This window comes from Gossypium raimondii, chromosome 10 (assembly GCF_025698545.1).
Source record: "Gossypium raimondii isolate GPD5lz chromosome 10, ASM2569854v1, whole genome shotgun sequence".
Lineage (NCBI taxonomy): Eukaryota > Viridiplantae > Streptophyta > Magnoliopsida > Malvales > Malvaceae > Gossypium > Gossypium raimondii.
Genome location: NC_068574.1, coordinates 10,528,049 through 10,544,091, shown reverse-complemented (window position 1 = coordinate 10,544,091; position 16,043 = coordinate 10,528,049). Strand labels below are relative to the sequence as shown.

Below are 16,043 nucleotides of genomic sequence, written 5' to 3'. Positions count from 1 at the left end.
AATACAGTATTAAAAATTATTGTATCTCCTTTTTAAAAATATTTATTTCTTAATATTTTACTTTACTTTTGATAAAACACTTGTTCACCCCATGACTATACTTAAATAAAAGAAAAACTCTACTGACAATATACCAAATATTTATTTCATAAAGATAAAAAAAAAAAAACTGTTATGTAACTTATGCCAAACAAAAATTATATAATATAATAATAGGAACATTAAAAGAGAATTAAAATTTAATAAAATAAATGCACAATTATGGAATATTACACTGAGACTCAGATAACATTGAAAAAAATGAACCAACATAAACCAACTAGATTGGACAAATATTAAAAGCCTATTTAAGTATCTGTTAAACTTGGTTAAGTCTGCATGATTTGGGAAGCTTTCTAATTAAGAAGAAAACGGCAGCCAAGGGATTCAACAAGAAAAACTACACAAATTTATTGAAAAATTTCTAAGTATTTTAGGACACATGTATACAAAAATAGAGAGTTGTCTATTTTACAACGCGACCAGCAGAATCTTTGCCAATACCAGGAGATGTATCTTCTTTCTTTTTCTTTTTCTTTTTTTTAATCTTTTACTGGCTTTTTTGCCCAACTTGAACTGGCCTTTGGATTGGATTAGATTAAAACCCCCAGCCTGAAATTCTTAAAACTAAAAAGAAACAATAACATAAAAAAACCATAACGGGCAGTTATCAACATTTACCACTTTGCCAGCTGCCCCCTGGACAGGAACAAACTTAGCATCAACCCGTGAACAGACATTGTATCCCGAAAAAAAATTCATACCACCCACTGAGCAGTAGAGAAACATCGTATAGCGAACAATTGAGCTACAGAGCAGTATAGAGATTTTATAGCAAAAACCTAATTCATACGAGATTGGAGCATTACTACTCACTGAGAAAGATGTAGGGCATCACTATTGGAACATTCGGAGAAAGTTATTGGCATAAGCCATCGGTTTGACATCAGGGTGAGGCTGTGCAGCAAATCAGACATCGAAGCAAGTCAGTCAAAGCTTTCATTCACGGTCTTTTTCTAGTAGGAAAACAATAGGTAAACAATAATAAAAGCAACACAAATTACTAACCACAGCTGAGAATGTAACAATATTTGGCTTTAAATCAGGGGCTTCGAACCGAATAAATGCACCCTTGTTACCCATCTGAAACAAACCGTCCAATGACTTGTATTAGACTACAAAATATTATATAAATACAACTTCCAACCTAATAATTCTGTTTCAACTTCAAACAGAATGATCAAAAGAAAGACCTAAAGGATAGTAAGTGTTGGAGGAGAGCACAGGTGAGGAGGCAGTGGAGTTGGAAAAGGCCAAATCTCATACAAAATTCTAACATTAAATTTTCTATAACAAATTATACTACTCTTAAAAGTAATATCCTATTGCTTCGACTCTTTATTTTAATTCAAATACCCATATCCGACACATCCAAACATTGGTATGAGATTATAACCCACCCAAGTCTCCCCAAATACAAGAAAAAGCTTTAAGAATATGGACATACCCATGTCATACACTCACACCCAATCCGAGTAACTTCAGTAACATAACCAAAATACTAGTGGAAACTTGATGTTCCAGACACTATGCCTGAAACTATTTAATATTGCAGTGTGCTTGAAAATGACAGTAAACTACAGAATAAAATGGAGGAACTCATGAACTGGAGGACACACACATATTGCACTTGTGAAAGACCACATGCCTGAAACCATTCAATATTGCAATGTACTTCAAAATGACCATAAAATGAAGAAACATGTGCACCGGACAACAGACACATTGCATTTGACAATGACTATGATGCAGGTTTCAAAGAACAGAAGCATACACATGCAGCTATCCCCAACCAATAAACCCAGACTGATAAGCTTCATACTTCCACCTCAATTGCTTTTCAATATTTGACCATAATCTGCCATTATCTTTCTGGTTCTCTAAAACAACTTGATCCAAGATTAAGAGAGGTACAAAAAGATGATGCAACTTATTATAGCAAACAATTGATACTAACTTGCTAATGATAAACAGTTAAATTAATCTAAAAACCAATTTTGCAAGATGACAGACACAAGCAACTTTTTATGTACATTAATATCCATATGAGATTATTACACAAGACCAGAGGATAAAATTATGAAGTAGAAATTTGAGATTCAATTACCTGATCACAGTAATTTGGTGCAGAGAAAACAGTAATAAGTTTACCATCATGCTCAATCTCATAACCTTCATCTTTTACTTCATGAGATCGCACTACTAAATCTGCCAATTAAGCATAATATCACCAACATCAATTTCTTTCTTTCTCCCCCCTCACCTTTTCACTATAAAATAAAATAATATAAAACACATACACGCACACACAAACTATCAGATAAATACCTAGATTGTTATCCTGCAAAAATCTCCTTGTCACATCTGCACCAAAAGAAAGACCCACTCCCCTCTTGCTAGGCCCTCGTCCTGGGTAAGGTTGTGGATCACTCCAAAGCAATTCACACATCAACCCTGACAAAATCAGCAAAGAACCATGAGACATAGAGTCAAAAGCGTAGTATTATTATTTAACACTATCTTTTTGCTCCTAAATTTGTTTCAACTTCTTCATACATAGCAATTTTAGATGACTGCTTTTTCATTTGCATTTTACATGTGAATTGGATTATTTATCAAGTATTATACTGATTACAAATGACAAAGTTACATATTAAAAATCATTATTTAGGTAGACTACATAGTAATAAAGTAAAATCATAATTTAATCCTAAAAACTATTAGAAATAGAGAGCCAAAGTAATACGGAGTTTTAACCTTAACAAAAGTTTCATTCCCATTCAATTCAATCTAGAAGAAGAAAAATTTTCTCTCACTAAATTTTACTAGAATATTTTTTCTAAAGGTGGAAAGGATATCTAAGCTTAAAAAGGGCATCATAGTCTTCAAAAAAATTTCAGACCTCCTATGTCACAATTTTTATATTATATAGATAAAAATTTGGATTGTAGTGGAGAAACATCCATATCCAAACTAAAAAAGTATGAACAAATAAATGTTGACAACATAGTTGCAAAACTTTAACAGAAGAAAAATCAATAGTCAACGCATAATATATGAACTAGTACCGAGCATAACAGAATCTTCAGAAGTAAAGGAAAAACACAGTTTTCCAGTTTACCTTCCTCAGGAGGCTCACAAAATCGATCTATTGCTCTAATGTCAGAGAGTTTCACCCCATCAACACTGAAAAGGCCTCCATGAACGACAAAGACCTTCTGATTTATTACATGAGCCAAAGGCAAATAACAGAATACTTCCGCAAAGAGTTCCACAAATGTCTCACTCAGCTTGGACCTGACCTCGCCCTCAAAGCCGTAGATTTTGTTCATGCTCTTACTCTCATGATTCCCTCTAGCAAGGTAAATAGCTGAAAATTCCCAAGTTAGATGTAAAAAAAGTTAAACCAAGATTATATATATCATACCAATAGGTAACAAGTCCCGAAGATCAGTTTAGAGATCTTCCAATCAAGATCATCAATTTAGGGAGTGCCCTATCAAGAAGATTGATATAGGAGTCTCCGATCAAGATCATGAAGATCAATTTAGATAGAGATAACCTAAAAGAAGTGTTCAATAAAGCACCTTAATACTCCAATGACAATTTGGTTTAAGCACAAAAAAGAGAAAAGATGCATCTAAAATATTAGAAATTATCTGCAAAGGGACAAGAGAGAAACAGGAAAAAAGGACCATGCAATTCATGTAAAGGCCAAGGAGGAAATGTGAGGCAGAGAATGTCAGAAGTAGAGTTCACCTGATGGACACATGCACTTGAATGCAAATAGTGTGAGGATGACCTCCACAGAGAAAGATCCTCTATCAACAAAGTCACCATTAAAGAGATATGGATTCTCTTCAGAAGGGAGACCATTAAGCTCAAAAATATTTATCAGATCGTAGAACTACAAGAAAATGGAACAATAACACTTTAATAAACAAAAGCAACTAAAAGAAAGCAAAAGCATAAGCAATAAAATGAAGCATAGTAATTATTCCACAATGTTAGCTATATTATCATAGCTGTAAAATTTAGTTACTCAAGAAAGCATGATAGCTACTTGCATCTAACATTAATGGATGGCGACATTATATGCATCACCAAGTCTTAAAGTGCACTAAGTCCACTTTAGACTCTGTTAATTACCTTATTTGGCAAAAGCATATGAATCATGTGCAGTTGCTAGAGTTAGAGCTTTGATAATGATTACCAAGGCGTGAAATTACCTGACCATGCACGTCACCGCACACAGTTAAAAGACTGCCATCAGGAACATTAATATCTACAAGAGAGGGCAGAGCCTGCAACATTTCTCTCATTTGCAAGACAATCTGGAATGCATATCTGTACCAATAATATTATTTAGCAAAAAAGCTAGTAATATAGCAAGAACAGAATCCATAACTGCATTTACTAAACAAACCTTTTATGCAAACACTTTTGGTTCTTGAAGTCATCCATCATTTTCTTAACAAAGTCCAAAGTAACAACATCTCCCTCTATTTTTGACCCTAAATATTGTGGCTCCACCTCTTTAACAAAAAAAAAAAGCAATGCCATTAATGCACAAAAGACATTTATTTTTAAGATACTTTCAACAATTCAAGAGAGCAAGCTAAAATATTCAGTGCTTTCAAAACTGATGAGCAATTTACTTTCAAAGTTTTACAGAATGCTTTATCTGTATTTATATGAATGCTAATCAGTATAAGTTAAAAGCTTATATGCAGCTTACATATTAGAAAGTAAATGATAATGCATTAACCTCTTTCTGATGCAAGAATGAATTGCTACATTAAACTCCAAATTCTTTCAACATAAACCCATTCTATACACACTGTAAAAAGTAAATAGAATACTTTCTCTCAGACATATGTACTGCACTTATACATCCTCAAAGTCCTAAATTTGATCTTTTGTTAATTGAGCATGTCATAGTTTTGAAAGCTTACAATTGTTCAAATTCCGTATTCAATTTATAATTTTTTTCAAGATCAATAACTATTCCCTATTACATTATAGAACTTATGCAACAATAGTCAGGAACAATATAGGAATAAACTAGCAGACAAGCCCCTTGCTAGATAAATGAACAACTCGGAATCAAATCCCATGTTCATTATGGGCTAAGGTTTTCAAATATAATCTACTATCACATCATCCAGCCACTGGTTCAGAGTTAAAACGAGGGAGAGATAAGAAGCAAAACTAAACAGAACATTTAATACTGGCATTGAGCTTAGTCTTTAAGCAAATTGGTGTCAGAACTTCTTGCCTAAACTAAACACTAAAGTAGAAAAAAAATCAGCACAGATATTATTCTGTAAAATATTACAGATGTAATAAAAGGAAACATCCACTGCCAACCAGTCAGTATGTTACTAACATTTACGTACATTTTCACAGGGAAGAAAACCAGAAAAGTATTCCCAATTTCCCGTGCTTCAATGATTGCATCAAGGAATTCTAAATAGTTGCACAAGATTTTTAATCTCTCCCTTCTGCCTTATGAAAATACAGGATAGCCGGTACCCTTTCAATTAATATTCTTTCTAAGTTCCTAGTGGAAATGTATCATCTTTTTAGTGAATTCACCATCTTACTTCTGCAGATTGATTATTTAAACATGTGAGATTGACTTGTTCAGTACTTCAACATTTTACTTTGAGCTCAAACTATCAGATCAAAGTCAAGCATTTAACTCTTAAGTAAAGACACCACTACCAGTGGATTCACCCCACCACCATGTCCCTAGAACCACTAGCACTACTGCTTCCACACTTATGGCAACTGCTGCCCCACCATTTGTGACTAGCGCTGCCACAAATGCCACTGAAGCTGGGCGCACATGGAAAGTGAAATGGGACCTGTCCCTATCATGATGCAATATGTTAATATAAATGTTGATTAACAATATGGCAAGTTCCTCCACACACAAAAAGGACTTATCATTAAAGAAAAAATAACTAATCATGTATAACTTGATATCATCACAAGATAACTCTCCCATGACTAATTTCCTTCCCTGTACATTACCAAAACATAAATGACACAAGTACAACCTAAAGTAGTAAATCAGGAAAACTATGATACTTGGAGAGTGATGATCATAAATTTCAAGAGGATTCAGCTCAATGCCATATTTTATCAATATGACCAAAAGACCACAATTTCATATAATAATAATAATAAATCAGCCTTGATACAACAAAACATTATCAAATATTTAAAACCCATTTCGCTTATCCATAAACAGATAATAAGGCTAGCAATGAAAGTTATATGAATTAACAGCTTTTGCAGTACAGTTACCTTTTACTATCTCAATTTTCCCACAATATATAACACATACCAGATGTATATAACATAGTGAATCAATCACCAAGATGATGACATGTTCCAGACTGAACAACATAAATAGTATTAGGTCACAAGCTGCATTGAAAAATATTTAACTGCACTAACTGTTAGGCAATTCATTGCTTTATTTGTAAAGAACACTTCTTAGTTTCTCCCTAGGAAATATGATGTTGCAATAAGAGGATAAAAAGGTAAAGTGATAACATCAGAAGGCACTGAAACTTAGCAAAAAAAAAGAGCTTAACTGCACATTATCTCACAAATTATACCAACAAATGACACAGAAAGATTCACAATTATTCCTAAATGATATTTTTCATTTCAAACAAACCAGGTTCCTTTTTTCTTAGAAGAAAAGAGAAACATACTATATGCCTCCTGCCCGTAGATATTTTGACATCCTATTAAAATTTTCAATCACCCATAGATACAAACAAGAAATAGCAGCCCTAATGAATATCATATTAATGTGGAAGACCATTTCTAGAAGACAAAAAAAAACATAAAGTTCGGAAATAAATGGTAGAAATAATGGGAAGAAGAAAATACTGATGGTGCGGTAATCTATGGAGTCAGCTACAGAACGCCTCTCCGACTCGGGTACAGAAATCGCTTCTTCAAATTTTAATTTCATTACCGCTTTCTCACACTCCTTTAATTTCTTGGTAGCATCAGGATCATTGGGACAAATCCTTTTGACCTGATTACAGAGGGAGGAAAATATATTTCAGACATCACAAACCATATGTCACATGTTAATGTAGAGCAATTATATGAATTTCATGGGAGAGGAAAAATAAGGCATCAACAATAGATGCAAAGTAAGCAAGGGGAATTAAGACAGAATAGAATCTATGGAAATAGGCATCACTAGCAAGAACCCTCCTCCAGGTCCTTAAATGAAATCAGCCAAAAAACCATATGTAACTTCTCTAGGCATAAATTTCACTAGAACAATCTTAGACAGGATGATGTAAGAAAGGTGGATCAATCTGCAATGAGTATTAATTGCAAAGGAACATGGCAGTATATCTCAGGTAAAACAAGAAATAACATCATAAGGCTTTCTCACTCAAAAGCAAATGTATGCATACATGCAGCTCATAAAATAGAGAACATGATAAGACTGGTAAAGTTACTCAAATCTAGAGTTACCAAGCACATCTCACCACCCCATTCAATCTCTAACACTAGACCAATCTTAGACAGGATGATGTAAGAAAGGTGGATCCATCTGCAATGAGTGTATTAATTGCATAGGAACATTGCAGTATATCTCAGGTAAAACAAGAAATAACATCATAAGGTTTTCTCACTCAAAAGCAAATGTATGCATACATGCAACTCATAAAATAGAGAACATGATAAGACTGGTAAAGTTATCTCAAATCTAGAGTTACCAAGCACATCTCACCACCCCATACAATCTCTAATACTAGAAGGAGAAATAACTTGTTAATCTCGTCTTAAACAGAAAAAACATTCTACAACAAGCCCTAGGTGTAAAAAGGAAAAGAAAAAGAAAGAGAGTTTCTAATAAAATTAACATTATTATTAGAAGGGCAAAAACCTGCTACAATTATTAATGAATTAAAAGACATGTAAAAAAGATTCATGAGAAATAATTACAGACAATAGCAACCTCTGAATGAAAGAAGTTAAACAAAGACAATGAAACAAACATCTTTTTGAAATATTACAACCCCAGCACCTGTTGAAAATCCTTTAGTGCTTCCTTAAACTTCCCCATGGCAAGATAAGCTGCACCTCGTCTGTAATAACCCTGTAAGTTAGAAAACCATCAGAACAAGAACAAAAATATATACTGCATAAGAGGCTGAATCACTTCAGTAGATAAAGCATGCCTTTGAATATTTAGGATCCACTTCAATTGCCTTAGTAGCATCCTGTATGGCACTACCATACTCTTCCAATTTGGTGTGAGCAAGTGAGCGATTGGCCCAGTACACTGCATTCTGACTATTTAGCTCTATCGCCTGCGTGTACAAGTCAATAGCCTGACCATATCTGTGTGCTGAATAAAAGAAAATCGAGAGCTTCAGCACAATTGAACACAACGAAATTGCAAGCATCACTATCATAATCCTCATACATGCATTTGACTATCTACAGTCTGCACTTTCTCTATGCAGAATCAAACACTTTAACCCAATCACTATTCGACAAAACAAAATCAATATCTGTGATACTGAGATTTACATGCTCATTACATTGGTACCTTTAAATGCTTCATTAGCTTGGTTTTTGATTTCTTCAGCTCGTGAGACGTCAGAACCTTCATTTTCCATACTGGGCATAACCTTTTTATCAACTTGGTTAAATCAAGTTAAAATATTAGTGAAAAGCTTATTTTCTTCTCACAAACCTCTGCATCATCCACGACAACATTAAACAAACAACACATTAGCAAGACGACAATGCTTGCATCTTCTGAAACAAGAGCATCCTATGTAGTAACTAACATCCATAACAAAAGTATCAGAAAAACTTCGAAAATAACAATACCTAAAACACACTTAAGAAATAACAAATCTAAAATTATCATCAAAATTTTAATAAAAAAAAATAACATGCACATACAACTGGAAAAAAAAGCTAATACAACTTAAAGAAATTATTCATATCTTCTATGCTAGGATATTCAAAACTTCATATTGAAAGACAGAAATTTCAAGCATAAGCGAACAATCAAAAGCAAAATAGAAATAAAAGTTAAGAGTTGTAGGGTTAGCGAAGAATTGAGGGAGACCTAAGTGTAGATTCAGGAGGAAGAAGGAAGGTTACCTGGAAAATAGAAGATAAAAAAAAAAATCAGCTGTAGTTGAGCTTTGACTGTCGAGCGAGAGAAAATGGAGTTTTTATTAGTTTGGCTGAAAGGGAAACCCTAGATAAAACCAGAACAACTTGTATTTTCTTTTTCCAACCTATTTTTTATTTATTATATTTTATTGTATTTCTATTTATGGATTGATTTGATTGGAAAATAAATTTTGTTTTCCCTGCGGAGAGAAATCAGGAAACTTCTATTCACTGCGCATGGTAAAAAATTTTATTAATATCTTTTTTGCTAAGAATGAATTGTATAGAAAGCACGGGAGTTCTATCATGACTTGTTTAATAGGTTACATTACATGTTAAATTACTTAATTTTTGAAAAATTGTTCTAGGTTTTAAGTAACACTTTTTAGCTTTGTTTAACATGTGTTGATGTAAAAGAAGAGTGTTGTATTAAATAACGTTCTGGTTTAAACTCCCAACGTGATAAATTACTAAACTTTGTGGACAGCTAGCTTAAGTATGAATCCTTTAGCAAACTTGTTAAATTTAACTCAAGCTTTTAGGTTCAATTGTCGTATACTTTACATAATTTGGTATAAATTGTGAAAAAGTGGAATAAATTTGTTTACAGTCATACAATGGCAAGAATAAAGCAAAAATGCATAGTCACTCTCAAACTTTCTAATGCAGAAGTAGTGTTATGATTAGATGTAATTAAAGTTGAGGCCATTTCTTATTTCTAGACCTTATACACAGTTGATGGACCCCATCTTTGTCAGTTTCCTCTTTATGGACATTTTTCGAAGCTTACTGAGCCTATAATTGGGATGCTTGAGTCCAATATTTCTTCTGACCAAATTTAGTTGGCTCTTTTTAAAATGGCACCCCTAAAGGCTCTTAATTAGATGGATTCCACTCTAAATCTTTCCAGTCACAATGGCCAGTTACTGTTAGGTCAATCTATCAGGTTGTTAAAGACGTGTTTAGTAGTTAAACAATTGTTCCTTTATTGAATAAAACCTTGTTGGTTTTGATCTCAAAAATTAATAGTTCAAAGGTTCTATCTCTTTTTCACCCCATTAGTCTATGTTTGATGGTTTACTAGATTATTACAAGGGTCATTGTTAATAGGTTGAAGTCTACTATGTTACTCATATTGCCCTAAATTAGACGAGCTTTGTAGCTGCCTACAACATTACAGACAATATTCTTTATGCCAAAGGTTATTCACTCGATACGCACTAGTAAAGGGAGAGCAAGATGGATTGTTATCAAAATTGATCTGGAGAAAGCTTATGATTGTATCATTTGGGAATTTATAAAATATACACTAGTTGAGGTTGGTTTTCCAATAGGGTCAATTCGTGCCATCTCACATTGCATTTTGTCCTCATTGATGCAGATGATTTAATGTTCTTTTATAAGCTAACTTGGAGAAGACAGATCTTTTGAAATACGCCATTAATCAATTTTGTTATTATTCGAGACATCAAGTCAACAACCAAAAGGCGAAGGTTTTTTTCCCTCAATGAACTATCTACCTTAACTAGTACTCACTTAGGGTACCAACAAATTTCGAATTTGGGCTTCTACCTTGGCTTTTTCCTCTTTCATGATTGAGTGAGAAAAAAGACATAATAATTTGTGATTGATAAAGTCCATAATAGCCTTAATGTATGGGACTCTAAGACTTTGTCAATGGCAGGTATAGTTACACTTGCCAAGTTGGTCTTTATGCTAGTGTCAAACTATTTCATGCAATCAACACTTATTCCTAGTGGGTTCTATGTGAAAATAGAGAAAACAGTTATAAATTTTATCTGGGGCCCTACGAATGGTTTAAGGAAGGTTACTCTTATTAAATGGTTGTATTGTTGTCAACCCCCTCAAGTGAAGATCTTAGGCTTTGAAATTTAAATATGCAAAATGGTTTCTTCTTTCTCAAATTGGGCTTCTATTAACTCTCGAAGCCAAATGATTTCTAGGTCTGGATGACGAGGTACAAATTGGGGGATGGATGTTTGAAGTCAATAGATTGAAGGTAATGCTCTTTTGTTTGGAAAATATTGTAAAAATCCGATTAAGAAAACAATTATTTTGGTTACAACGTAAATTTAAAATTTTTTTTCTTAAATCAAGCTTATTGTGTTATTTATAGCAATAAACCTAAATCGAGATATACGTATGCTTTGTACGATGTGGACTAAAGTTGATATTGACTTTCAACTAAACAACCTTATCCAATTCACGGAATAAAATAATTTATTTACTTTCAATGGGAAAGTAAATTCTATCTATAAATTGGTAATTATTCAATATTCCTAGAAAATAAAATTTATTCTTTGTAAATAAATTACTACTACTTTCGACAAAATAATGACGTTTACGAAGTGTGTAATTAGGTCAATCGATGATTTCTAGTTATAGAGAGAAGTACACGAGTTATGCTTGAATAAGTCCTGATTAAATAATATTATTTTAATAGAAAATACAATCCTACTCTAAGTAAAGTAGAGGGGGCAGCGACATGCCCTTATATATTACTAAGGTTGTCGCCTCTCATATGTTACATGAGGCTTAGTTTGAGTCTCTCATGTATTGAGTCCAATTATATGTGTTTCTTGTAACATCCCTTACCCGGTCCGGTCGCCGGACCCGAGCAATAGGATGTTACGAACAAATACCAAACAATTACATATAATTACAGCTCAAAAACTCAACTAAATATCATTCCATCAGTTAAATCAATTTTGGGATAATATCGAGCTTACAAAAAACTTTAAACCAACCTGACAAAAGACATGGATTAAATTGAAATTAAAATGAAAAGATGGTAAAAATTTGCAAACAGAGGCCACACAACCGTGTCCCCTGACCGTGTGGGATGAGACACACCACTGTCTGGGTAAGCGATGTAACAACTTGATGCTGTGTGAGCCAAAAGTGCAAATAATCACAAATAAGTCACACTGCCGTGTTGCCAGGCTATGTAACTCTCTGTGCCTGTGTGCAACAAAAATCAACCAAAACCTACAAGCCACATAGCCATGTTGTAAGTCGTGTAAGGCACACAGCCGTGTGCCAGGACATGTGTACCTGGAAAGCACCTTTCAAAACAAGTTATTCAACCTTAAATCACCTATGCCACAAGCTACCATTTAAACCACATCTCAACCAATTCAAATGCATCCAAATCAACCAAAATCATCATTTATATCGACCATCCTAAGTGCCTAATCAATATGCCACAATTGGCATCTCAATCAACAATTTAAAATCAACCAAAAGACCACATACATGCCAACCCATTAAGCCTTGAATGTCACTTTCACTATCATCTAATCGAGCACCAAATAGCCATTCAAACAATCTCATGTTTAAGTATCAAGCTTACCAAATCATTTCAAATATACCTAAACTTATAACTAATCTTTGTACACCTATTTTCTAGTATATCATTTAGACACCATCAAAGTAAACAAATATATAAGTCAAACTTCTCATCAAGATATCATCTTCATGACTGATGTCATCATACACATATTTACATAAACATAACCTTAAAATGTCAAACTCACTTAAGATATAACATTTGCACAACCTTAAGATTTCTTAGGTACATGCCACACATAACCAAGCCTTAATATGGTCAAAAGATTATCGAACCAATATCGGGATAGTGTGAGCTTCGAACGATTCGCTTGACTTGTTTTGCAAGTTGACAATCTATGTAACGCCCTAATTTATTTAACTTTATTTCTGTGGATTCTGTTATAAATGAGTATCTGCTTCAGTGGTTAAGTGTTTTAGGTGTGTGTTTGAGGTCTTAGGTTCAAGTCTCACTTTTGGAAAATATGTTATTTTTGGTCTTAGCCTTATCCTTTTTAGGTGGGCTTATGTTATATTCTTGGTAAACTCATATTAGAATGAGCATGTAGGTTCGAGTGGTAAGGTGTTAGCTTGCCCTGAGGTTTCGTATTTGAATCCCTGTGTGAGTACTGTAGATGATAATTTTTGTTTTGATTGGCTGATAAGAGGTTTGGTGGGACTGAAAGTCTGTGGTAGTTGAATGAGGTTAGTGGGTAAGATTCTATGGGATTGTGGTTGGTTAGTGGGAAGTTGGGTTGCTAGTAGGATTTTATTTTTGGAATTAAACAATTTTTATTTTTTTTCCCAAAAATATTTCTCCCCTTGTTTTGAAGTTTTTTTTCTCTTTTCTTCTTTCTCTCTTCTGACGTTTTTCCCTTTCTCTATAAAACCTCTTTTCTTCTTCTTTTGATTCAGTTCGCGAATCATCCGTTCAATCGTTGTAACTTGGATTTTCGGGTTCTTCAATCGGCTTGGTAAGTAGAGCTTTGCTTATCTTTAACTATTAGTATTTTGGGATGCTAGCAATGTTATTTTGTAGCCTTTAATTATTGGGTCCTGCGTTTAGGAGAAGTTTGTGAAGCAAGGAATTACGCTCCAACGGCTTAATCCGTGATAGTGGTGGTTGTCATCAGCGGTAAGTTTGTGGGTGTTGTTTGAATTTTTGATATGGATTCATAAATTAGTTGCTGAAATGGTGTTTGGTATACTGTTTTTATGTAACAGCCCGATTTTGGGTCTAGTCGGAACAGTGTTTCGGGACCACATATCCGACGAGGAAAAATGAAATAGCCTGAATTTTCAGGGGTGTCGGAACGGTGATTCGAGATCACTAAATTCGACAAATGAGTAGAAAATATTATTAATTTAGTGAGTATAAGTTAAATGTGAAGTTAAGAAAATTTTTGAAATAGTGAATAGTGCACTAGAAATAAATATTAAAATAATTAGAAAAAAACAAGGTGTCGAGACCTAAGAGATTTCAAACCGAGCCATAAATATTTTTATAAATATTTATGGAGTGTTAAAAAGTTATTATTAAAGTTTCGTTAAGAAATTTTAAAGTTTCGATAATTAATTGAATAAAAAGGACTAAATTGTAACAAATGCAAAATTATGGGAAATGATTAAATAGCTTAAATGATAAAAGGAAGAGGGCTTAAAAGGCAAATAGACCCAATGTCTATTTGGGCTGGACGACAAAGGGGCATGAAATTAGCAAGAAAGTAAGGAGAATTAAGGGCAAAATTGGAATATTGCAAAATTAATTAATAAAGCTAGGATCCAAGTGTAATTATCTAGATTTCTCTTTATTTTTCCGCATTCTCATAAGCAAAAACACCATAGAAGGGTTTCCTTAAGCTGGTTTTTCATATTTTTACTACAAGTAAGTTCAATTCTTGATTATTTCTTGAAATTTTTGTGCTTTTGTGAGTTTTACAACTAGGCCCACTTGTTGAATTCATTAGTTTTTGATTCTATGAAAGAATTTGAAAGTTGCTATGAATATGTGTTGGAAGTATATGATGATTTAGCACGGAATTACAGCTTTAAATTGTTTATATGCTGATTTTATTGAAAGAATTGAATAGAAAGTGAATGTTTGGGACCTAATAGTAAAACAAGTTAGGGTTTTATGAGGAAATTCTGAATTTCAATAATTATGAATAACATATAATGTCTAGGTAAAATAATAATTGAGAAAAATTAGCTTAATTGAGGGGTTAATTGTGCAAGGACTGAATTGTATGAACTGTGAAATTTGGGGCAAAATGGAAATCAACATTTTGCACTAAAACAGTTTTGGGCAGCAGCAATGGTTTAACTTTGAAAAATCACCGAAAATTGTGGGAATTGAATTAGAGAATGAATGAAATATGAAATTAAAGCTTATTGAGTTTAGTTTCTCATAGAAGAAACAGTGTAAGTAATGGAATTGTAAATTATGAGATATAATAAATTTTGTGAGACAATGTCAGAATGATTTTAGGTTCCCCTGTTCTGACTTTGGAAAATAAAAAAAATTGAATAAAAATAATTAGGGTCTTAAATTTATATATTTAAAATCCTGAATGAGTCTATTTTCAATAGAAACAAATGGAAATATCATCCGAATCCCGTACGAGGAGATAATTAATTTTTAGTGAAGAAGGGTCGGAACTGTCTAGCAGTGAAACATGAGAGACTTTAAAGAATAAACTGTACTTATTGGATAGGCCAAAAATTCTGAAAATTTTATGGTAAGAAGATATGTGATTCTAATTTTAGATAAAATTAACGGATCTTAATTTGAAGTTTCGTAACTCAAGATATAAATAATTGAGTGACTCTGACTCGAATAGACAGATTTGAATTTACTTATAAGTAAATAGTGAAAATATAGTTAATGTTATTTAAGCATGTTATATACATTAAGAATATGGAATGGAGAGGAGGAGGAGGAAAATTGGAAAATATATGAATGACTTGTGTATAAATCGGTCATATATTCGATCATAATCGATAAATGTTGAATGGAAATGAAGCATTGAATTGTTAAGACTTGTGAATTGCATGAATATAAATCGAGTCTCATAGGCCCTATTTATTATGAATATAATATTTAGAGGATATATTGTGAAGAATTATAAAAGCATGTTAAAAATTTGAAAGTTTTAATTTAGATGAAATTTTATAATACGATTAAATACGTTTACAAGTGTATGTGTTCTGGTAATGCCTCGCACCCTATTCCAACGACGGATATGGGTAAGGGGTGTTACATTTTATGTTTTAGAGGTCTTGGGATTGTTGTAGCATCAAAAATGAACTAGATGTGGCCTGTCAATGCCACACGGGAGTGGGCCCGGCCGTGTACGACACACAGCCATGTGACAGGTAAGTGTGTGGCCGTGTGGGTTAGATGGGCTAGGCCG

General features: G+C 33.3%; 1 protein-coding gene across 2 annotated transcripts; it reads right to left on the bottom strand.

Moving 5' to 3' along the window:
- Window positions 1-425: 425 nt before the first annotated feature.
- Window positions 426-9,423, bottom strand: LOC105776837 (serine/threonine-protein phosphatase 5). Of its 2 annotated transcripts, none has more exons than XM_012599772.2 (13): window positions 9,268-9,423; window positions 8,702-8,850; window positions 8,328-8,497; window positions 8,174-8,245; window positions 7,012-7,162; window positions 4,526-4,634; window positions 4,329-4,446; window positions 3,859-4,006; window positions 3,221-3,469; window positions 2,428-2,553; window positions 2,207-2,307; window positions 1,108-1,182; window positions 426-996 (listed from the first exon to the last, which is right to left on the bottom strand). In XM_012599772.2, the coding sequence occupies exons 2-13, from the start codon at window positions 8,778-8,780 to the stop codon at window positions 937-939; spliced, it is 1,458 nt and encodes a 485-aa protein (XP_012455226.1). In that variant the 5' UTR covers window positions 8,781-8,850; window positions 9,268-9,423; the 3' UTR covers window positions 426-936. The 2 variants fall into 2 exon arrangements, with proteins under 2 accessions (XP_012455226.1, XP_052478018.1); XM_052622058.1 differs by having other exon boundaries at window positions 8,702-8,794; window positions 9,268-9,398.
- Window positions 9,424-16,043: the final 6,620 nt, after the last annotated feature.

Excerpts from the sequence above, each read along its gene's own strand:
- LOC105776837 (XM_012599772.2), bottom strand. The coding sequence starts at position 8,780 with ATGCCCAGTATGGAAAATGAAGGTTCTGACGTCTCACGAGCTGAAGAA. Across the intron at positions 7,163-8,173 it reads CACTAAAGGATTTTCAACAG|GTCAAAAGGATTTGTCCCAA; the intron begins GTGCTGGGGTTG and ends CTCTGTAATCAG. Across the intron at positions 1,183-2,206 it reads CACCAAATTACTGTGATCAG|ATGGGTAACAAGGGTGCATT; the intron begins GTAATTGAATCT and ends GGTTTGTTTCAG.